Source organism: Theropithecus gelada, chromosome 14 (assembly GCF_003255815.1).
Source record: "Theropithecus gelada isolate Dixy chromosome 14, Tgel_1.0, whole genome shotgun sequence".
Lineage (NCBI taxonomy): Eukaryota > Metazoa > Chordata > Mammalia > Primates > Cercopithecidae > Theropithecus > Theropithecus gelada.
The window spans coordinates 78,316,844-78,342,024 of record NC_037682.1 but is presented as its reverse complement, the minus strand read 5'-3'; the positions used below and the strand labels follow the sequence as shown (position 1 = coordinate 78,342,024).

Genomic DNA, 25,181 nt, shown 5'->3' with positions numbered 1-25,181 from the left:
TGTTTTATACACAAGGAACCAAGCATTGAGAAGTTGTTTATCCAAGGTCATGTAGTAGCAGAGCCAAGATTTGAATTCAGTTTAGTTCTAGAGCCTATACTTAATCTCTGTATTATAAAACTTTCTCTGGTTAAGAGAACTACAAAAAACAAGCATTATAAAAAGATAAGGCATGATTTTATTACTTTTAATTTTTTTTCACCACAATGAAAATAACTAAACACAGAGCTTTACAAAAATAAATTTTTATTAAAAGCAGTAGAGTCTGAGCAGGAAGACAGTACAAAGAATGTAAACAATGTAAACATCACTACATTCAGCTCAGCCTGATTGAATGCTGAAAGACAACTCTAAATGCTCTACGTGCCCTTACTAGCAAGATACATTAATTCTATTTTACACAGACAACAAACACACTCTAATTTTGATTAGGCAAAAGTATTTTATCGAAGTCGATCCCAGCGCCAAATACTGGCATCATCACAAACAGCTATAAGAATGCTGCTATCCCTGCTAAAACTGGTTTGTCGAATAGCAGCACCACATTTATGATGAGTCAGTGTTGTACATCTAGGGAAAAAAACATGACAACAGGTTAAAGACCACACATAACGTTGTCAGTGTCTACCCTAAAACAGTGGATTAGAAAATAAGCAGATGTTCCAACTCATATGAAAAGCATTTAAAACCAGAATATACTTCACTAAGAGTCAGTCTCAAATTTTATAAAATTTGGATATATTTTAAGTTCAACAAGCACTATATAATTTGTATAAAAATGAGAAATAACTTGTCACCAAGGTACTTAGGAAAAAAATTATTGGAATAAAAAATAACTTCAACTCTGAAAACCGTAAATGTTAAAAATGACTTAAGGATGGCACTGCAAATATAAATGATCTTTTCTACATAGGCATACAATTGTGGAGAAAAAGCCTGAAATTTTGAACAGAAATTTCTAAACACTTACTTGGCTTTATGAGGATCTTCTACTTCTAAATCCCAAACATAAAGTTTGCCAACTTGATTGCCCAATGCAAGCATCTGTATAAACATATTTTTAAAAACATCAAATTAATAAAATTACCAGGTTCTAAAGCACTGGAGGAATCCTCAGACAGCTTTCTGGTTTCAGAAAAAGCTCAGTTCCAGCCTCTGTGCTCTTGACTATTTCTTTGGGTCTTATACTTCTGATTTGTAAATATGAATAAGACCAATTAATACATCACAAGTGTCTTGAGCAAGTAAGAAGGCATTTTGCAAAATTTATGAAGGGCCTTACAAATTTACGTTGTTAGCATGGTACTTTTTCTTCTGCCTTCAAGAAATACAGCAAAAGCTGTGGAAAGCTCTTCCAAAGTTTTCTTACGGAAATAAATACCCAAGTAATTTGTTACCACAAAATCCTAACAATATATTTCTTTAAATTTTTAGGTAACTAATATTTTGTCTGTCTTCTATCCTGATTTTTCTCTAGGGAACAGTTATATACGTAGATTGACAATCTAATTACTAAAACATTAAGTCTTAGTAATGTTATGGTAATGTTTATGTTATGGAACATAAATACCTAATTTCCACCATTGATACCTAACTGCCAATTTAATTTAAAGTAAGCACTGCAGATCATATGCAGAGCCACAAAAGCAGAATGAGTAACACCAAAGTATTTGATGAATAACATCAAAGGGCAAAGTAATCAATACAAAACATCAGGGTAGATTTGTGAAGGAAAAAGAACATGGACACAACAGAAAAAGCTAGAATTACAATGGTCTTTCATAAGTCAGATCATTTCAAAATGTAAAAGTACGTTGATACCTTTTGCCAGAAATCCATAGAAAACCTCATGTACCAAATGTCACACTGGCTGTAATCAAATCGCCCAAGAATAGTCACATTAGACTCACTGGGTTTAATTTTATCTATATCATCTTCCATCTTGCCAGGTTTCCAGCACACAATGGCATTTTCACAAGACTAAAACAGAGAGAGAAATGAGAAAAAGAAATGTTAATGTGGAACTGAATCTTACAAAGTAAAAACAAGGCTTTTCTATTGTTTTGGAATTCACAGCTCTTAGAACCTGGTTAATCCTTCTATCAAGTACAGTGATGTACATTCATTTATATTTACACTCAATGCCCATACTTAAGGACAAGAAATCTGATTATCAACAGAATTCGATAATACAAAAGAATCACATTTTCTGAAATATTCATTTTGGAAGTCAACATTTCTCTTCCAAGTTAAACCAAGTTCAGCTCTAGATACTCTGACACCCAGAGACTTGAAGTGTTTTATAGCAAAGGTATAATTACAAACATACAGAATTAGAATACATGGCTTTTCATAATCCGGCATTAATCTGGCTCTTGCTTACTTCACTAGTTTGCAGTTTCCCATTTCAATTCTAATCACAGGTGGTTTCCTTTACCTTATTAACTATTATTCCTTCATCCAGTATCTGTGCCACACAGTAGATACTCAACAGGTATCTTAGGAAATTTGATGAACTCACATAAATGGCCTTAGAACTCAGGTTATAAATAGGGCAATTGAAGGCAAGTAAAGCAGTTGTTTAACATCAAGACACTGATATGGGGACAGGATTGAAATAGGCTTCAAACTTATACTTTTCCTATCCTATAAAATCAAATTTGTATGCACACACCTAAGCAGTAAGTAGTAAAGAATACGAGAAAAAATTGCAAAACTGTGGGCACTATTCATATTATTATCTAGGTCAGTAGCTTGCCCACTAAGGGACATTTGGCAATGTGTCTGTGCTCTAATGAGTAGAGGCCAGAGATGCTACTAAACATCTTATAATGCACAGGAAACCCCCTTCAAAAAAGGAATTATCTGGCCTAAACTAAATAGCACCAGGATTCAGAAATCCTCGTGTAAGTGAACAGTGCCCCTAGAATTTTACTGGACAGCCTACATAATATAGTCACAGGTGGCAGCCCTGTGGGGTTCACAGGCATTTAAATAATTTAATAGTATGGCCACTTGAAGATTAGGGAGGAGACAACACATTCTTTTTTCTTCTCTACCTTTTTTATTTAGACTTTTTAAATCCTAGTGCTATATGACATCTGTTATTCAAGTTTTTAACTGTAAAGGACCTTAGAAACCACCTAGTGTGATGACTCTTGGCTAAATGCAAAATTGGATCAATAGTCTATGGAGTTTTCTCGAAAGACTCATCTCAGCCCCTACTGATTCAGTCTGTAAGAGAAAGGCCAAAGCAGAAGAACTATAAAAAAGCTCTTCAAGTGCTTCTTACTAACTGCACTGGTAAAGAATTTTTAAGTACTGGAGTCCCTAGATGGAACAACTAAAGCAAAGTGAGGTAAAAAGATGTTGCCAGAGCTAATGGATGGCTGCACTTCAAAATCATGTACTAAGAGCTTTTTAGAACTACCAATTCCCAGGGCCTTGTGCCAGATTTAGAATTTCTTAAGGTGAGGTCTAGGAAATCTATTTTTCTAACATTCTCCTAGTGATTCCAATGCAGAGTCAGATTTGAGACCACCAATATATTCCAGTTCAGCCTACCACCTAAAATTCAGAAATCCTTTCCAGAGATCTAAGTTCTAAGAGCAGAAATTTTAAAAACCTAATGGCTTTTTACTTCTGCTGCTGGAACAATAGAGCAGATGTATTTTTTCCTATCCATCTGCTTAAAAGTCTGAGTATCATACACAAAGCAAACATAAGACCTGGAAAGGTAGAGAAAAGGCAAACAAGTTAGAAACCTTGGAACATAACGATAACTGTTGAGTTTCCTGGGTTTTCTTTTGCCTTATGTATACCAGACTGGATGCGAGAGAAGGCAGCAACTCAGAAATGCTAATGAGTGAAGACAACAAAAACAACAACAACAAAAGCCTACCCTTTTAGCCAAGGAACCAAAAAATGTAGCAGCCTAACAAGACAAAATTTTCAGATGACAATGCTCTACTCCAGCCAAGCACCCTAAAAAAATCTGTGGACCCATCTCCACTTGAACCAGCAAAAGCCCAGTGAAAAACCCATGCTCAGGTTGTAACTAAGCACCCCAAGTGCCTATCCCATGACTCTCCCCATACCTCTTATAGCAATGGGGTGACCCTCCTCCTCTCGGGCTAGGGTGGCATCAGAGGAGGCCTAATCGAGTTAGGACATTCATAGCCACTCACTGGTAAAGCCACCAACTACCCACAGTGTCAATGGAGACCACTAGGGGGGCAGTAATTAGGCATCCTGGCCCTTCCCAGCTAGAGTGGTATCAGCTGAGGCCTACGGAGAGCCTTAACTCCCTCCCCCACTGAGCAGTAATGAAGCACCAACACCAAGTCAACCGAGTGGGGAACCTGGACTTCCACCCCAACCTGTCACAAGACAATGCGCCTCCCTTCCCCAGATGAAAAGGTATCAGAGAAAGCCTGTTGTAAGAGAAGATCTAAATAAGGTCCAGAGTCTCGTAATACCCAAAATACCCAGGTTTCAATCAAAAATCACTCTTCATACCAAGAATCATAAAAATCAACTTTAGAAAGACAAAAATCAGCTTTAAAAAGATAATCAACAGATATCAACACTGAGATAACACGGATGTCAAATCTGACATAGATTTAAGGCAGGAATATAAAAATGCTTCAATGAACACAAACATACTTAGAATGAACTGGAAGTTTTATAACTAAAATATACTATTATAACCCAAATAAAAAACTCAATTGATGGGTTCAATACCAAAAGAGGAGAGGGTCAAGAGTTAGTAAATTTAAAGACAGTACAATAGAAATTACCCAATCTAAACAAAAAGAAAAAAGAAAAAAGACAGTCCTGGGGACCAAACAAACGATCTAACATTCATATAATCAGAGTCCCAAAATGAGGGAAGAGAGCAGGGCTGAAAAACAATTTGAGTAATGGCTGAAAACTTTCCAAACCTGGGACAAAACATCAATCTACTACAGATTCAAGAATGTCAGTGAACCCCAAACAAGACAAACCCAGAGAAATCCACATCAAGTCATATCACACTCAAACCTCAAACTAAATACACTCCTGCTCAATCTGAAAACTAAAGGCAAAGAAAACAATCCTGAAAGCATTAAGACAGAAAGAACATCTTACCTAAAAAGGACAAACAATTCCAGCGACAGCAGATTTCTCATCAGAAACTATGGAGGCCAAAGAGGGAGCAAAAACATTTGTCAAGTGTTGAAAGAAAGTAACTGTGAAGCCAGAATCCTATATTCAGTGAATATATCCCTCAGAAATAAAGAAGAAATGAGGCCATGCTCAGATAAAGAAAAAATAGGAGAATCTGTTAACAGCAGACCTGCTCTAAAAGAATGGTTAAAGAAACTTTTCGAAACAAAAAAATTAAGAAGATTTGAATTTACCAGTAAGGAAGAACAACAGAAAATGCAAAGTGAGTCAATACAATACTCTCCTTTTCCTTTTGGGTTTTCTAAATTGTGTTTGATGATTGAAGAACAAAAAACCTGATATGGTTCTCAAATATAAATAAATATTTAAGACAATTATAAATGGAGAAGAATGAAGTGATGTAAAGGGAAGGAAGCATTCTAAATTTCACTTAAATGGCTTGTGTCTGTAATCCCAGCGCTTTGGGAGGCCAACGCAGGGGACTCACTTCAGGCCAGGAGTTTAAGACCAGCCTGAGGAACATAGCAAGATCCCCACCTCTACAAAAATTAAAGAAATTAGCTAAGTGTGGTGGTGCACGCCCATAGTCCTAGCTACTCGGGAGGCTGAAGCAGGAGGATTGCTTGAGGCCAGGAGTTTCAGGCTTCAGAGAGCTAAGACTGTGCCACTGCACTCCAGCCTGGGTGACTGAGCAAGATCTTATTTCTGAAGAAAAAAAAAATATTGTAAAATGCTGATAATACAGTAGACAAATGAGTTAATATAAATAAATAAAAATGGAATTCTAAAAACCATTCACATAACCCAGAAAGTTAGAGGGGAAAAAACTCAGAGAGAAATGAAAAAGACAAAAAGAAAAATGGCAGACTTAAAATAATAACTGATATTAAGGCTTGAATATAAATGGTCTAAATACACCAGTTAAAAGACATAGGCAGAATATATTTTAAAAATATATGACCCAACTATATCATCTACAAGAAACTTACTCAATGATAATATACATAGATTAAAAGTAAAAGTTTGAAAAAAGATGATGTAATGAAAAAAGAGTCAATTCCAAAGACATAGCAATACTAAATGTAGAATGCACCAACAACAGAACTGCAAAACATGACAGTACTGAAAGGAGAAAGAGAAAAATCCACATTGTAACTGAAGATTTCAACACCTGTCTCTCAATGGTTGATAAAACAGTAGACAGAGAACAAACAAGGATATAGAAGAATTCAACAACATCATCAATCAATAGTATCTAATAAACACTTATACAATATTCCACCCAACAGAACACATACTCTTTTCAAGTTCCCATCAAACATATCTAAAATAGAGCCATAAAACAAATTCTCAAAAACTCAACAACCTAAGCTACCATCTTAAGTAACTGATAAAAGTTGAGCAATATAAACCAATAGCAAACAAAAGGGAAGATATAAATAACATTTACAACAGAAAACAAACAGTAAAAAGCTAGTTCTTTGAAAAGATCAATAAAATTCACCAACTTCTAGCAAGACTGACCCAAAAAAAGACCTACACTGCCAATTTCAAAAATGAAACTGGCAATTTCAAAAATGAGACCAGCCCTAGCAACACAGCAAGACTTCATCTCTACAAAAATTTTTTTTTTTAATTAGCCAGGCATGGTGGCCCACGCCTATAGTCCCAGCTACTCAGGAGGCAGAGGTGAGTGGATTGCTTGGGAGGTCGAGGCTGCAGTGAGCACCACAGCCAGTTGCACCACAGCCACAGTAAGACCCTGTCTCAAAAAAAGAGAAAGAAACGGGCTATCACTACAGACCTAGCAGATGTTGAAAGGATAATAAGGGAATATTACAAACAACTCTGTATACATAGATTTTACCTTAGATGGAATGTACCGATTCCTCAAACAGCACAAACTACTATAGCTCACCCAGTATGACCCGAAATGAAGTAGTTAATTTGAACAGCCCTATAACCATTAAGTTAATGGACTTCATTAAAAAGTAACACTAGCAGGTGAGTGACTCACGCCTGTAATCCAAGCTACTCAGGAGGCTGAGGCACGAGAATCACTTGAACCCAGGAGGTGGGGGGTTGCAGTGAGCTGAGACTGCACCACTGCACTCTAGGATGCACAACAGAGCAAGACTCTGTTTCAAAAAAAACAAAGTCACACTAATTTTGCACAATCTCTTCTGGAAAATGGGAAACAGGTCATTTGCCAATCTGTTTTATAAAGTCAGTATTACTAATACCAAAACCGGAAAAAAACAGTACCAAAAAAAAAGTTCAGACCAGTATCACACCTCATGAATACAGACACAAAAGTCCTTAACAAAATATTAGCAAACAGCACTCAGCAATACAAAAAATTACACAGGATGATCAAGTAGGAATGTATTCCAGGGTTCCAAGGCTGGGTCAATATTCAAAAAACCAATCAATATAATCCACTATATTAACAGGCAACAGCAGATAAACCACATGATCATATAAACTGATGAAGAAAATGCATCTGACAAAACACCAGTCATGAAAAAGCGCTCAAAAATTTAGGAACAGGAAACAGTTCTCAACTTTCCAACTTGATAGAGAATACCTACAAAACAAAACAACAACAAAAAACCCTAATATGCTTAATTGTGAAAGACTGAATGACAAGTCAAGAATATCTGTTCCTAACAATGCTATTCAACACAGGACTGAAAGTTTACCAGTGCAATAAGGCAAAAAAAGAAAAGGCATATAGATCACAAAGGAAGAAATAAAACTGTCCTTATTTGCAGATCACATGATAGTCTACAGAGAAAAATCACAAAACACACCTTGAATACGTAGTCTAGCTAGGGCACAAGATTCAAGATCAATATGCAAAAATCAATTATATTTCTATATATTAGTTATGAACACATAAAAATTGAAAATAATATATGATTTATAAATTGCTTAAAAAATACTTAGGTATAAATCTAATAGAGCAAAAACAGGACTCATATGCTAAAAACTATAAAATGCTGATGACAAAAGTCAAAGAAGATGTAAATAAATGAAGAGACATACCACAGTCATGGATTAGAAGACTCAGCACAGTATTAGTTCTCCTCAAAATTATATATACAGGTTTAATACAATTCCACTCAAAAACTTCTCCTCAAAAAAACTGCCCGCAAGATTTTTATAAATGTAGAAAACATTTTTCTAAAATGTACACACAGAAAGGCAAAGGAATTAGGATAGCTCAAAACAATTATGAAAAAAATAAAGATGGGAGAAATCTATTAGATTCCAAGAAAAATTATAGAGCTACAATAATGAGGACTGTGTATGTAGTACTGGTGGAGGGGCAAATATACAGATCAATGAAACAGAACAAGAAAATCAGAAACAGCCCCACGCAAGTATAGCCAAACAATTTCTGATAGAGGTGCAAAAGCAATTCAATGGCGGAAGAACAGTCTTTCAACAAATGCTGATGAAACAACTGAGTATCTATAGGGGAAAAAGGAACTTCAACCTAAACCTCACACCTTCATAAGGAAATCTACTCAAAATGGATTACATATTCAATGTAAAACTAGCAGTATAAAACTTTTACAAGAGAACACGGGAGAAAATCTTTAAGGTCTATGGTTTGGTAAGGAGTTCTTACGCACAACATCAAAAGCATAATCCATAAAATAATTTTAAAAAATCAATATACTGGATTTAATAAAAATTAAAAACATTTGCTCTGTGAAAGACCCTATTAAAGAGGATGAAAAGACAAGCCACAGACTGAAAGAAAATATTTGCAAACTATGTATCTGATACAGGATTCATATTAGAATATATTCAAATTCTCAAAACTCAACAGTAAAAAAAAAAAAAAACAAAAACAACACAACAAAAAACCAATCCAATTAGAAAATGAGCAAAAGATATGAAGAGACATCACCAAAAAGGATATACAAATGGTAAATAAGCACATGAAAAAGATGTTCAACATCACTAGCCATCAGGGAAATGCAAATTAAGACCACGATGAGATATCACTACACACCTATCAGAACAGCTAAAATAAAAAATAATGACAATACCAAATGCTGGCGAAGATTCGGAGACACTGGATCTCTCATACATTGCTGGTGGGAATGTAAAATGGCACGGCCACTCTGGAAAATAGTTTGGCAGTTTCTTAAAAAACTAAACAAACTTAACCATGACCCAGCAATTGCCCTCCTAGGCATTTACCCAGAGAAATGAAAACTTAAGTCCACACAAAAACCTGGACACAACTGTTGATTAGCAGCTTTATTTGCAATAGCCCAAAACTGGAAACGACCAAAACCTCCTACCATAGATAGTTAAATAAACTATGATAATCCATACCATGGGATACTACTCAGCAATAAAAATGGCGAACTACTGATACAGGCAACAACTTGGATGGATCTCAAGGGTCTGAGTGGAAAAAAACAATCTTAAAAGGTCCCAAACTGTACCATTCTTGAAATGACAAAATTCACATGATAAAATGACATAAAACTATACACACACATTGTACCAGTGTCAATTTTCTGGATTTGATACTGTATTACAGTTATATAAGATATAAACTTTGGATTCTGGATAAAGATCATATGGGACCTCTCTGAACAATCTTTGAAACATCCTATGAATCAAGTTATTTGAAGGTCAAAAGTTTAAAGAAAAAAGAAAAAAAACAGTTTACACATAAAGCCAAGAAAAAAGTAAATCAGGCTCTGCCCAAGAAAATGTGAAGTGGCCTGAAATTCACATCAAGAAAAGAAGCTGGACAGCAATTTCACCAAATTTGATAATCCTAAATGCTCATGTAATATCACCAACAGCTTCTCTAAATTATCAGCTACAAAAAAATAGACACACACACAAACACACACACACACACCCAGACACACACCCAGATGGTCCCTGACTTACAATGGTCTGATTTACAATTTTTCAACTGTACCAAAATGGTACAAAACAGCTGCAATTTTGAAGTATTTGGAATTTGGAATTTTGATCTTTTCCTGGGCTAGCAGTATGCAGTATGTGAGATGTTCAATGCTTTATTATAAAACAGGCTTTGTGTTAGATAATTTTGCCCAATCTGTAGAATAATTCTGAGCACATTTAAGGTAGGCTGGGCTAAGCTGATAATCAGTAGGTTATGTGTATTAAATGCATTTTCAACTTATGATGGGTTTATCACGATGTAATCCCATCATAAATCGAGGAACATCTGTATAAATCCATCAACAGGAGCAGGGATTGGCAAACTACAGCCCATAAGCCAACTCCAGGCACCTGTTTTTGTAAATAAAATTTTACTAAAATAGTCACAGAGATACAAAAAAATAAAAACAAAAGCCATTCTGTTGGCTTTAGTTACCGGTTATCTTGTAATAATACTGAGTATCACAGAACACTATCACCTTATAAAACTATACTCATCTTACTGGAGCACAAAGAATTGTATTTCAATGGCATGTTTTATTCTTAAAACAAGTTTCTAAATATATCAAAATATGAGACTTTAAAAAAGGCAATTTCCCATCTGCCATTCAATTTAATAAACTACATAAACTGCTCCCTGCCAAGTTCCAACACACACACATACACGCACACACACACACGATGGAAGTACAGCTTAACTGCAGTTACCATACCTTAGAAAGTATCAAATCGCCTAACCATCGCACACAATCAACATAATTCCTATGTATGTCTCTGGTAGAAAAATCAGGAAAATGGATTTTCTGAGAAATAAATGGCCTGAAGGAAGAATGGAAATGTAAAAAGTTAAAAGAAAAAATTATAGTAGAATCATATTCTTTTTCATTTTTGGATTTATAAAACTTGGAAAAACAAAATGTAAGACTATTAATTCCTCTGTGTTCCTACATAACCAACCACCTTATCTATTTATTGAAAGCTAAAGTCTCATTCCACTTTTGTTTATTTTTCCCCATTATTAACAAATTTTATTTTTGTCTTATGATAGATACTTCGTTTACAAACATTGTAGTTTCCTGCCTTTTACTATAAATAATCCAAAATTAATCACTTCAATTCTGGGTACCCTAACCAATAATAAAGGCCTGATCAGTTTCTCACAGAAAATATGCTAAGCTACCTACTCAGTCCTTAAAATTAAGCATTAATAGTCTATGAAAGTCAACATACCTACACTATTTCAAAAGATAGCCATCTTTCCAGGAACAACTAAACATCATTCCAAAGTCTGCTAAAGATAATTCTAGAGTCCTGCCTTGAGCAATAATTTCTGAAAATGATACCTTACTAATTTAAAATTTCTTAAGTGGGGCCAAGTGTGGTGGCTCACGCCTGTAATCCCAGCACTTTGGGAGGCCGAGGCAGGTGGATCATCTGAGGTCAGGAGTTCAAGACCACCCTACCGAATATGGTGAAACCCCATTTCTACTAAAAATACAAAAAAAATTTTATTAGCCAGGCGTGGTGGCAGGTGCCTGTAATCCAGCTACTTGGGAGGCCGAGGCAGGAGAATCTCTTGAAACCGGGAGGCAGAGGTTGCAGTAAGCCAAGATTGTGCCACTGCACTCCAGCCTGGGCAACAAGAGCGAAACTCCGTCTCAAAAAAATAAAAAAAAAAAACAAAATAAAATTTCCTAGGACTTTTCCAAATAATTTCTGTATTTAGGAAACTAAATGGCACCATTGTTTTCATTAGAGATATCTGTGAGAAAAAAGCAAAACAAGCTGCTACTAATTCTGGAGTTATTTAATTAACAGTATAGTTAACATTCCTAATATACTCAGTTTTAAATCAGAAATAGCTGTATAAGTATAATATGCCCTGAATTAGTTGTCTTAGGCAATTCATATGTCCTCTCTTTACCTTTTCCCTCAGATATGTAAAAAAGCACTTTGGATTCCATCAACTCAAAACAATCTTTCCAATGCAAATTCTGGGATATTTTGTTAAAACATTAAAATGTTATTCATGATCTTATATAAATTCTTAATTCTGCTATAATTATATTAATTGGTTTTCTGCCAAGTACATATTATAATTGTATGGCCTCTCTCAAAAAAAAAAAGTACAACTGTTATTTTTTGAAAACTGTGAAATATAGTTTGTATTTATTCCAGATACCTAGAAAATAATCTAAAAATATAAACTTAACATTGTACTACTAGTTCCTGGTGTTTTAAAGGGGAAAGGTAAAACTTTTAATAATCCTTAGAGGGCACTTATGTCTGATGAATGTTAGTGCATTGAAATATTTACTGATGCTTACAAATTTAATAATCGATTAACAATCTGGCTTGATAACCAGAAAATGAACTCTAGATCTTTGCTAAAACAAAAGTACCAACAAAGTTAACATGCAGACATACAACGTTTACAGTGAAAGTGTTAATGACAGCCTGGTAAGATTCTAAAGACAGTTACTGCATTAAGAATTGAGACATTTCAAAAACATACTAAGAAAACTGCAAAATTCCCCAACCTATAGTACCATGAAGAGAGGCTCCTGCATTTGAATTCTCTACATTTAATGAAGTGAGCATCATTTAGAGAAAAGCATTATCATGAATTAGAGCTAAGAACTCCATTGTTTAAAACTGTGGTTTACCATCCTGAATTAGAATTAGTATCATTTAAAAAATGTTAACATTATTCTAAAGTGTCCTTTACTCTCCCTAGTCCATAATAAGCTTAAGTGACTTAAAACTTTCACATTTCTAACTTAAAAGGCCAAGCATATGCATACCAAAATAGAAATAAGTAAAATGTACTACTAAGTTAAGATGACAACACAATTTAAAGGGGATTTTGAAAAGTAAGTCACAAACACTGCAAATAAAAGACTTCTTAAAGGGGTGAATTTTATGGCGTGTAAATTATGCCTTAAAGTTAAAAGACGATCTTCTGAACTCAATGTTGGGGCTTATGTAGCACTTTTGAGAAAAAATAAAACATATATTCAACAGCACAAAACAGAAAATTGTTTTAAATACCACAACTGTTACCTGTTAGTTTTATTTGGATTATAATCATAAGATTCCTTAATTGCATTCATCATTCTCTTTGAATTGATCCTCCAAAGTTTAAGAGAGTGATCCATACCACAGGACATTATTTTTTCACCCAAAAGATCATAATCCTGTATGTAAAACCAAAAAGTTTTATATAAATTACAGTTCCAAATTATATTTATCCAATTTTCACCTAATATGCAACATGGTGAAAACTGTATTTCAAATCACAATACAAACTACATTTTGGGTTTCATCTACACAGGCCATAAATCAGAGTTTACTACTTTCAAGATTTACAGTTTTAATTAGTTTGTCACCATCGGAATATATAAGCATTTACAATGTATAAATCAAGAAAAAATTACTTAATCTTAGTTTTATCTATTCAATGACACTAAAATATTCATTTTGCTTCATTTGAAGGTAAATTGATTACTAAAGTAAAATAACTATTCTGACACGAAGAGCTGAATAGTGTATTACTTTTCCTATCCAAACTCAACCGACCAATGAAACTGACACGTGCATGTGCAAATACATGAATCCTTAAAGAGCTGACATTTTACTTTATACTTCTAAGTTAGTCTTAGAGTTCACTTTTAAGTGAATTTTTAAAAGTCTGATAAAAAACAGATTTTAACTTTTTTCATTTGCTGTTTACTAATTTTTAACAGGCATGCAACAGATCATCTATTGTAATAACCTCATTTCATAGGCAGACACTAAGGCTCAGAGATGCTATTTAATTTAGCGAAAGGCACAAAAATGAGTAATGAAAATCTCACACACCTATCCACCTATCAGTGAACTCCTGTATTAACAGAAGAGCTATATACTGTCTCCTGCTCTCATTCTAAGAAAAAACAGTAGAGAGTTCTCTTGAAGGAGTATATTTTCCTTACTAACCTAAATATTGTATGTTAACCCAGCCTTTGAATTAATTATGAGTACCATTTTATACAAGCCTAAGAACTTTAGGCTTGATGTTTACTGAATCCACAGATGTGCTACTTCTAATTACCTCACTGTCAACAGCAACAAGACATCCTTAGAGACAATACCACTAATTTGGAGTTATTAATAAAGAACAGTTCACTTGGCTTTTACACACATAAAGCCAGATGTAGAATGCTACTGCAACTTTTAGGAAATCCAGGTTGACAAGGTATTCCAAGGAAGGTATGATTCTCACAAAGGAATCCAAACGTCAACATAGGAATATTTTAGTACCTTCAACGAACATGTTACATGCTATAAAATATGGTGCCCCTTTACACAGTTTAATGGAAAACAACCTAAGAGGTGTGAAATTTCAGGAATTAAATGAGTTAAATATGGAACATAAGCTAAAATAATGTTAAAATCTGAAACCTGACTAAAAACACTTGTATAATAGACCAATGGATTATAATACATCAATATAAAGGTGGTATTTATCTTTAAACAAAATTAACTATTGGTCTTGTATTATACCACGCCAACCAAAAAGAATGGTTAGAAATAAGTTACCTAAAACAGTGTGAGCACAATAAAACACTTCCAAAAAGCAAAAATCTTATGTTTCAACTTCAAAGAAAAGATGGAAAAGTACTTTAATGGCTACATAGTTTAATTTTTTTTCTTTAATAACTGCAAAACAGCAAAACAAACATTAACTTAGTGATTTTAGATTAAAAGGAAAGGAGCAAGATCATAGTGCTCTCATGAGAATCCAGGGATTGGTATAGATAAAGTGCAAGTAATTTAAAAAATAAATAAATATAGTCTTTACTTGTTTTATTCCTTCATCTGGAGATTAAATCTTCTATGTCAAACGTAAGTGAATGTCTGCCTGACAGGCTACATGAAACAAACACGCTTTCTTACAAGGAAAGAGTTTCATGGAGACTGTTCACAGCTATGTAAACCTGAAAGTCATTGCCCTGCAGTTTTCAACTTACAGCACTTAGAACTTCATCTCTGTGCCCTTCTACGCCTCCAAATATTGCCACCAGAGTGTCCGTTTGGATATTCCATAATCGTAAAGCATGATCTAATATAAACATACAAAAATTAGGTGAATATTTTTTATTTACTGTGAACTTTCAACATCTTGTGAAAGAAAAACTACTAAAGTCTAGATGAAAGTTATGCACAGTAAAGCCTAAAAATGGAATCCATATTACATAGCAACTTAAAATATTTACATCAGATGTAGAATTAGCTAGGTAAGTGCTACAGTTTGAATAGGTCCCCCCAAAAGCATGTGCTAGAAACTCAGTACCCAATGCAATAGTGGTGTGAGCTGGGGCCTAATGGGAGGTATTTAGGTCATGGGGACTCCATCCTCACAAATGGATTAATACTGATTATAAAAGGGCCTGAGGCTATAAATTCAATCTCTTGCTCCCTCACACTCTCTCCTGCCCTTTTGCTGAGACGATTCAGCATGAATGCCCTGACCAGATACCGGCAGTCTCCAGAACCATGAGCCAAATAAATTGTGTTCATTATAAATTACCCAGTCAGCCAGGCATGGTGGCTCATGCTTGTAACCCCAGCACTTCAGAAGGCCAAGATGGGAGAAATGCTTGAGTCCAGGAGTTTGAGACTAGCCCTAGCAATATAGGAAGACCCTGTCTCAACAAAAAATTTTAAAATTAGTGAAGCCTGAGCTTCACTAGGAATAGGAATAGGAAAGAAATGAATGAATGAATCCACCAGTCAGTCACCTAGTCTGTGGTATTCTGTTATAGCAGCATAAAATGGACTCAGACAGAATGTTGGTACTCAAAAATGGGACTATTGCTATAAATACCTAAAAATGTGGAAATGACTTTGGAACTGGGTAATAAGGAGAGGCTGGAAGAATCTGGAGAAGCAGGCTAGAAAAAGCCTGTATTGATGTGAGTGGAGCATTGAGGGTAATTCCAGTGAGGACTGAAAAGACAAAAGCTGCAGGGAGAGCCTTTATCTTCTTAGCGATTACTTAAGTGGTTGTGATCAGAATGTTGGTCGAACAATGTTGGTAGAACAATGGTAGAACATTGAATGATCTGTCTGAGACCATTCAACGAGGTCACAGACAGAAATGAGAAGGTATTGGAAAATGGAGTAAAAAGTATCCCTGTTGGCAGGGTGTGATGGTTCATGCCTGTAATCCCAGCACTTTGAGACTGAGGCAGGAGGATCACTTGAGGCCAGGAATTCAAGACCAGCCTGGGTAACATAGTGAGACCCCATCCCTACAAAAAATAAATTAGCCAGGTGTGGTGGTGTGTACCTGTAGTCCTAGCTCCTTGGGGGGCTGAGGCAAGAGGATCACTTGAGCCTAGGAGTTTGGGGCTGCAGTGAGCTATTATCACGCCACTGCACTCCAGCCTGGGTGACAGAGACCAACCCTGTCTTAAAAAAAAATAAAATAAAAAGCCAGGCCAGGTGCAGTAGCTCATGCCTGTAATTCCAGCAGCATGGGAGGCTGAGGCGGGTGGACAGTTGAGCTCAGGAATTCGAGACTAGCCTGGGCAACATGGTGAAACCCCATCTCTACAAAAAATACAAAAATTAGCTGGGTGTGGTGGCACGTGCCTGTAGTCCCGGCTACTTGGGAGGCTGAGGTGGAAGGATCGCTGGCATGGTGCTGGCATCTGATGAGGGCCTTCATGCTGAATTGTCTCATAGAAAAAGGGCAGGAGAGGGGGTGAGGGAGCAGAGGTTGTGCCACTGCATTCCAGCCTGGGTGACAAGAATGAGACCTTGCCTCAAAAAAATTAAATAAATAAATAAATAAATGCCATCCTTGCCATACAGTTGTGAAGAACTTGGCAGGATTGTGTCCATGCCCTAGGACTTTGTGGAAGGCAGAAGTTAAGAGCAATGAATTCGACACCTGGCAGAAGAAAAATCTGAGCATCAAAGCATTCACAGTGATGCATGGCTTCTTCTGGCTGCTTATCATAAAATGAGAAATGATCTAAAGGTAAACTTTGTAATTAAAAAGGAAAGCAAAACAGAAAAATTTGTAAACTCTCAGCCTGGCCACATAAAGAATAAAAAAGCAGGCTGGGTGTGGTGGCTCACACCTGTAATCCCAACGCTTTCGAAGGCTGAGGTGGGAGGATCATTTGAACCCAGGAGTTCAAGACTAGCCTGGGCAACATAGTCCTTGCCTCTTCAAAAAAAAAATAAAATAAAAAAGCATGTTTAAGAGGGAATATTAAGGATGTGGCTAAGTGACTAATTGCTAAGGAGATTAATAGGGAATAGAAGGCAGGTTCTATTCACCAAGAAATGGGATAATGACCCCAAAGGCATTTCAGAGATCTTCAAGACATAGCTAGGACCTTGAGGACAAGGTTTCCAGAGTAGTACCCATGGGACCTCTACATTCACTGTCCAGGGCCACTTCAGCACTTTGCTCCCCCTATTCCAAGGCAGTGCTCTTTGGTCACCCCACAGCTTGAGGGGGCTCCGGTATAGCTCAGGCCATAGCTTCTGAAGGTATAAGCAGCAAATCTTGGCAGTGTCCATGTGGTGTTAAGTGTGCAGATGCAGAGAACGCAGGAACTGTGGAGGAATGGCTTCCTCTCTAGATTTCAAAAGACATCACAAAGAGTCTGGGGCTCCAGGCAGAAACTTTTCAGAAGGGCAGAGCCACAAAGCAGTTCCCACTACAGCAATACCTGGTGGAGCCATGGGGGAAAAAGCCATCCCCCAAATCCCAGAACTGCTAAACTACCAGGGCACACCATCACCCTGGTGTGCTGCAGGCACCCGACTCCAACTCATAAGATGCTATGTGGGCTGCATGTGGCAAACCCATAAGGATGGGGCTGCCCAAGGCCTCTGGGGCCCAAACCCCACACCCAGCATGCCCAGAAGGCAAAACATGGAGTCAAGGAAGATTATTCTGGTGCCCTGGATTTAATCTTGTTTGTTCTGTTGGGTTTTGGACTTACTTGGGACCAGTTACCCTTATTCTTGCCCCTCTCTCCTGTTTGGAAGGGACTGTCTCTCCTATGCTTATCCTACCACTGTATTTTGGAAATAGGTAAGATGCCTGATTTCACAGACCCACAGATGGAGAATTTACTTCAGGAGGAATCCTGCCTTGAGTCTCACCCATATCTGATTGAGATGTAACCCTGACTTGATGCCAGAAGGAGTTAAGACTTTTGGGGTTATTGGATGTAATGAATGTATTTTATATGTGAGGATTTGAATTTTGGGGGCTAGGGGCAGAACGCTACAGCTTAAATGAGCCCCCCAAAAAGCATGTTGGGAAACTTAATCCCAATGCAGCAGTGTTGGGAGATGAGATCTAATGAGAAGTATTAGGTCATGAGAGTGCCACCCTTATGAATGACTTAATTCCAATTATTAAACAAAAAAAAGGCTTGAAGTTCATTTTCTTGTTCTTACTCTCTAATGCCAGGTTAAAATGGACTAAGACAGTAAGTTAAGAAATATTTATGTGGCCTGAAAAATATTTTAAGCATATTTATCTCAAATAACTTTCTGTAAATAACCTAATTTGATGGAAATACACTTTTAAGATAAAATACAAATTTGACATAAGCAATTTTATCCCACAGAACAAGATACTAGCTTTTCCCTTCACCACACTCACATTAAAAAATTAAAAGGGGACTGAGATTTATGATTTTTACAGTAAGCCAAAAACATAACTACATATATCATGCACAATTTTATAGAATGATAGTCCTTCTTCAAAAATTATACAGCTATAATTTGAGCAATGTTATATTAAACATTAATAAAGAATGTACAGCAGGCCAGGTGCAATAGCTCACACCTGTAATCCCAGCACTTTGGGAGGCCAAGGTGTAAGGATCTTTTGAGGCCAGGAGTTTGAGACCAGGTTGGACAACATAATGAAACCATATCTCTACAAAAAATTTTTAAAAATTAGCCAGGCATGGTGGTGTGCACATGTAGTCCCAGCTACTCAGAAGGATGAGGTGGGAACATTGCTTGAGGCCAGAAGTTCAAGGCTACAGTGATATGTGATCACAACACTCTACTATAGCCTGGTTGACAGAGTGAGATCCTGTCTCTAAAAGAGTATTTAAAAAAAAAAAAAAAAGAATGTAAAGAAAAGACATATAAGCTTCAAATACAACAATGTTCATTCTGTCTGTGAATATAAATGCATCACATAAATACCCCAAAGGTAGTAATACATGTGAAAATTAACAGTGCTGTAAAAATGATTCCTAGGCCGGGCGCAGTGGCTCGTGCCTGTTATCCCAGCACTTTGGGAGGTCAAGGCAGGCGGATCACAAGGTCAGGAGATCGAGACCGTCCTGGCTAACACGGTGAAACGCTGTCTCTACTAAAAATACAAAAATAAATAAATAAATAAGCCGGGCGTAGCGGCAGGTGCCTGTAGTCCCAGCTACTCAGGAGGCTGAGGCAGGAGAATGGCGTGAATCTGGGAGGCAGCAGAGCTTGCAGTGAGCCGAGATCATGCCACTGCACTCCAGTCTGGGCGACAGAGCAAGACTGTCTCAAAAAAAAAAAAAAATTATTCCTTGATTTCAATTTTGTACAAGCTTTTGTATGGACATGTTATTTCTCTTCGGGATACATATGAACACCCCCACCCACACAACCCTAGGATATATATACATATGTAAACACCTAGGATTAGTGACTATAACATTTTGAGGAACTGCCAGATTGTTTTTCAAAGTAGTTACATTTTACATTCCCACCAGCAGTGCCTGAGGGCTCTGATTTCTTCTTGTGCCAGTCAATACTTGTTAGTATCTAAGGTTTTTATTACAGCCACCCTAAGTAGGTGTGAAATGGTATCTCATTGTGGTTTTGATTTGTATTTCCTTAATGATTAATATGTTAAACATCTTTTCATGTGGTCAGAGGCCATCTGTGTATGCTCTCTGAAGAAATGTCATTCACAACCGTTTTTAAATTGGGCTGTCTTTTTATTGTTGAGTTGTAAAAATTCTTGATACACGTCCCTTATTAGCTGAGAATCGGGGCTCATGCCTGTAATCCCGGCATTTTAGGAGGCTGAGGCAGGAGGACTGCTTGAGGCCAGGAGTTTGAGACCAGTCTAGGTAACACAGTAAGACCTCATCTCTACAAACACATTTTTTAACAAATTAGCCAGGTGTGGCATCACGTGCCTGTAGTCCTAACTACTTGGGAGGCTGAGGAGGTTGAAGCTATAGTAAGCCATGATCACTCCAGCCTGGGTGACTGGGCGAGACCCTGTCTCCAAAAACAAAAACTAAAAATCAAAGTCCTTTATTAGAATGATTTAGAAATATTTTTTCTCCTTTTGGATAGACTTTTTTACTTTCTTGATAGTATCATTTGCAGCAAAATTCTTATTCATGCTCAAACATCTCATTTTCAAAAATGCTCTTACTGACACAACAGGGGATGACTAGGGTTAAAAGTTGTGATATTGGGCTGGGCGCAGTGGCTCACACCTCTAATCCCAGCACTTTGGGAGGCTGATGCGGGTGGACCACCTGAGGTCAGGAGTTTGAGACCAGCCTGGCCAACATGGAGAAACCCCATCTCTACTAAAAATACAAAAAATTAGCCAGGCATGGTGGAGGGTACCTGTAATCCCAGCTACTCAGGAGGGTCAGGCAGGAGAACTACCTGCACCTGGGAGGCAGAGGTTGCAGTGAGCCGAGATAGAGCCACTGCACTCCAGCCTGGGTGCTAAAGCGAGACTCTGTCTCAAAACTAAATAAATAAAGTGAGGCAGGACGCAGTGGCTCACACCTGTAATCCCAGCACTTTAGGGGGCTGAGGCAGGCGGATCAACTGAGGTCAGGGACCCCATCTCTACTAAAAATACAAAAATTAGCCTGGCACGGTGGTGCATGCCTATAATCCAGCTACTCGGGAGGCTGAGGCAGGAGAATCGCTTGAACCTGGGAGGCAGAGGCTGCGGTCAGCTAAGATTGCACCACTGCACTCCAGCCTGGGCAACAAGAGTGAAACTCTGTCTCAAAAACAAAAAAAAAAAAGAGAAAAAAAAAAGTTGTAATATTTAGAACAAGTGAGGCATTATGGCCTATACACTTGCTCAGAAATATCTAAGCCCCAATTAGTGTTTATCAAGAGACAAGAAAAAGTAATCAACTCTTCCTAAAGGTAGTGATTTCCAAAATGCAGTGCTTTCCCTTTATGGCAATATTTCAAATAACTTATCCCGGAAAACTTAGCATTTTTAAGAAATTCTATAAGGAATCCTTTATAAAACAAAAGCTTTTCTAAAAAACAAAAAAGCAATATGAATTTTAATATGTAGTATTTATTATTATACGATTGGACAGAATGATTTGGATATGCTAACATAGCCTGGGATTTTCCTACTAAAATTTACTGTTGTAAAAATTTTTTTAATTTGGCTTTTTCCCCCTTAGAACACTATCTGTCCACACACTGGGGCCTACTGGAGGGTACAGAGTGGGAGAAGAGAGATCAGGAAAAATAACTATCAGATACTAGACTTGAAATAAAACAGGACTTGTTAACCTAAGTAACAGGCTCTCTAAAATCAAAGATGTTTATATGGAAATAAAGCACTGCAATGAGAATGTACATGCCAAAGTAAATTATGTGTTTTCCAAGAGGTAAAGGAAAGACAGAGGTTTTTAAAGAAAAAAAATGAGAAGGATTACATAATTGTTTTGAAATAAGATTGGCCACAAAATCAGTAACAAGGGTGATGCCAGTCTGAGAGTGGAAAGGCACTTACTGGCAGTATTTTCTGTGTAAGGTTGTGATGGCCTTTGTGCAAGGTTGTGGCTGTGTTTTTTTGTGAGTTATTATCATCAGACATACAACCATGTGAACTCTCTTCTCATGGCTTTTCCTATTTGTCAAGGTTCTCTTGACATTAGTGACTCCATCTTAATTCTGACAAACTGCACAGACTAAAGAAACATTTGCTTCTCTTACCTTTACTTACTGACAGGAGAAGATTTGGATCTCTTGGGTGAAATTTCAGCTCATTGATAGCATTTCCATGGCCAACATAGTGCTACAATAAATTTAAAACATTTCAAGTTTCCCATCTCAAAATCAGTACTTTCTTTTTCATAAATCTTTAGAGAACGTAAAAATAGTTTCACTTAAAGTAGTGGTTCTCAACCTTGGCTGCATACAAAATCACCCAACAAACTTGAAGTGAAAAGGAAAAAAAAAAAAGGGGGGGGGCCAGGCACAGTGGGTGGCTCATGTCTTTAATCCAAGCACTTTGGAAAGCTAAGGCAGAATCGCTTGAGGTCAGGAGTTCAGGACCAGCCAGGGCAATGTAGCAAGACTCTATCTTCATACACACACACACAAAAAACTAAAAATTGGCCCCAGCTACTTGAGAGGCTGAGGCAGGAGGATCACTTGAGCCCAGGAGACGGGCTGCAGTGAGCTATAATCATGCCACTACATTCCAGCCCGGGCAAAGGAGTGGGACACTGTCTAAGAACAACAACAAAAAAAAAAAGCAGAAAAAAAAAAGATGCTCAAAACTCCACCTGCAGATATTCTGATCGGATTAGCGGAAGCTTCAATATGTGTAGGGTTTAAAAGATCCTCAGGGGATTCTGATGTGTCCCCACAGTTAAAAACAGCTGATGAAAGTGATTTGAAAAACTTCTCTTCTTATCAACTTCCTAGGCTTCATCTTTATGTTCCTTACAAAGTCCCTTTGACAACCCCCCTCCAGTTTCGGTGTCTTGGAAAATGGACTCGCTCTTATTGTTCATTTAGAGCCTCTCAAGGCAAACCAAGACAAGGGTGAAGGAGGTAAATTATTTAAAAAGAAAACACTACAAATATTAACATTTCTCCACTTATTCCTCAATTTACATTACCCAAATGTGACAAAGGTCTCAAAAGATTCATCTAAAGAGAGCAGTAAGAAAAGTACAAATCAAATCAGAAATGTTACATTCATACCATTAGTTTTAAATTTAACATTACAAGCTTTTACAGTTGTGGATTCAAAAGAAGCAGATCTACAATTCAACCAGAAAAACCCACCTTTATACACTGCATTGTTATAGGATTAATTATCCTAATTATGCCTCTAGATCCAGCTACAGCCAGCAGAGGATGGCTTGTATTGCTATCGTAGGTCCATGCACAAGTGTAAAAGTTTTCATCAGCCTAAGAAATTCCACAGTTAAGAAACACAATGTTTTTGAAAAAGAAACATGTCAATAATTATAATAGAAATTTACAAAGAACTGCTAAAGGTTTTGACACAAAAGTTTTCAATTTTCCTTATACAACCAAATATATACAATGGTAATTTGAGGTCTAAAATCCATAACAAATGATCAAACAAAATTAGTCTCTCCACTCAATTTTGTTTACTCTTTAGCTGCTTGTACAACTACTCAACTCTGTAGTTGTAGTACCAAAATAACTGCAGACAATATACAAACGAATGGGCATGGTTGTGTTCCAACAAAACTTTACAAGAACAGGTGGCCAACCTGCAAGCTGTAGTTTAACCTCTGCTCTATCCCCATACGTCTATAAATATCTAAATAAGAACAATTCAGTTTTCCACTTCTTTCTTTGTGAGATATTCTCAATACAACAACAGGTCACATTTTAGTATCTTTCAGAGAAAACTGAATGTCCTTGCCTTGTTTGCTAGGTTTTTCAAATTGATCTGGAAGAAATATCCTATTATTTAGCTTTTACTGCTCTAACTCTTGGGCTTTTCAAATTTTTCCGTTTCTTTATGAACCTGTTTTGCAATATCTTATTTCCTATTTTATTTTTTATATATTATATATATATAATATGCATATATTTTATTTTTCCTAAACTTTTTTTTTCTTCCTAGGGTTCACTGATCAAATACTTGGAACGACTACCAGTCACAACCCAGGTTCATCATTATAACTACAATGAAATGATATATTCTAGACAAGGTCAAAGAAAAAGGAGGTTTTAACCAGTCTTTGCTAACATTTTCTATTACTAGATTTCTAACGCTCCTATCTCTCTAGACATCTGCACCCAACCAGCACATCAATCCCACAATGGACTTTCTTCTTTTTCTTTTTGCCTAGCTGAGTTGACACATACCACAATGGATTTCTAAGGGTCAGGAAAACTAGATACCAGGATTCTCTTGGGTGATAGTGAAGAAATAGGTTAAGAAAGGACACTAACTTTAGGGAATTGATTAATTTATAAAAGTTTTGGTGCACTTATTGAAAATAAATTCCTGCCGGGCGCGGTGGCTCAAGCCTGTAATCCCAGCACTTTGGGAGGCCGAGACGGGCGGATCACGAGGTCAGGAGATCGAGACCATCCTGGCTAACACGGTGAAACCCCGTCTCTACTAAAAAAATACAAAACACTAGCCGGGCGAGGTGGCAGGTGCCTGTAGTCCCAGCTACTCGGGAGGCTGAGGCAGGAGAATGGTGTAAACCTGGGAGGCGGAGCTTGCAGTGAGCTGAGATCTGGCCACTGCACTCCAGCCTGGGTGACAGAGTGAGACTCCGTCTCGGGGGGGAAAAAAAAAAAAAAAGAAAAGAAATTCCTTTGACCAAAGATATTAAAAACCCAGGAAAGGATACATCAGCATCCACGTAAGATTGCAACAACCGGATTTCTCCTTGTGAATGACATTCGTACAAGGTAACCTAAAGAAAATAAAAATACAGTAAATTTCATCTCAAGTATAGAAACATACTCTCTCCAACTTTTAAACATACTTTAATCACAACCATATTTTAAATATACTATAGAAACTACTGCTTTAAAATACTTCCTGTGAGCTTAAAGAAGCCATTATAAAGCTGAATGCTTTACATAATACACAGAGTATATTAAATACTCCAGTAATAATGGTTTTGATTTCCAAACTTTTAAACTTATATTTCATCTATTTGATTGCACCAACTCTTCAAAGTGAATAAAGTTAAAAACCCCAAAGTAGTTGTGGTTTATCATCCCTTAATTCATAATTAAAAAGTTTT

The 25,181-nt window shown here is 36.8% G+C and overlaps 1 protein-coding gene across 3 annotated transcripts in view; it reads right to left on the bottom strand.

The window, feature by feature from the left end:
- Positions 1-226: 226 nt before the first annotated feature.
- The window catches only part of EED (embryonic ectoderm development), a 35,859-nt gene continuing 10,904 nt past the window's right edge, over positions 227-25,181 (bottom strand). Inside the window, exons 4-13 of one of the 3 annotated variants that reach the window (XM_025358273.1) lie at positions 24,780-24,845; positions 23,221-23,346; positions 22,138-22,219; positions 15,129-15,220; positions 13,180-13,313; positions 10,830-10,935; positions 9,234-9,308; positions 1,822-1,980; positions 971-1,044; positions 227-570 (exon numbers count right to left, since the gene is read on the bottom strand). In XM_025358273.1, coding sequence (XP_025214058.1) covers positions 444-570; positions 971-1,044; positions 1,822-1,980; positions 9,234-9,308; positions 10,830-10,935; positions 13,180-13,313; positions 15,129-15,220; positions 22,138-22,219; positions 23,221-23,346; positions 24,780-24,845 — 1,041 coding nt within the window. In that variant the 3' untranslated portion in view covers positions 227-443. The remainder of the gene's footprint in view (positions 571-970; positions 1,045-1,821; positions 1,981-9,233; positions 9,309-10,829; positions 10,936-13,179; positions 13,314-15,128; positions 15,221-22,137; positions 22,220-23,220; positions 23,347-24,779; positions 24,846-25,181) is intronic. The other 2 variants (XM_025358274.1, XM_025358275.1) reach the window with 2 other exon arrangements.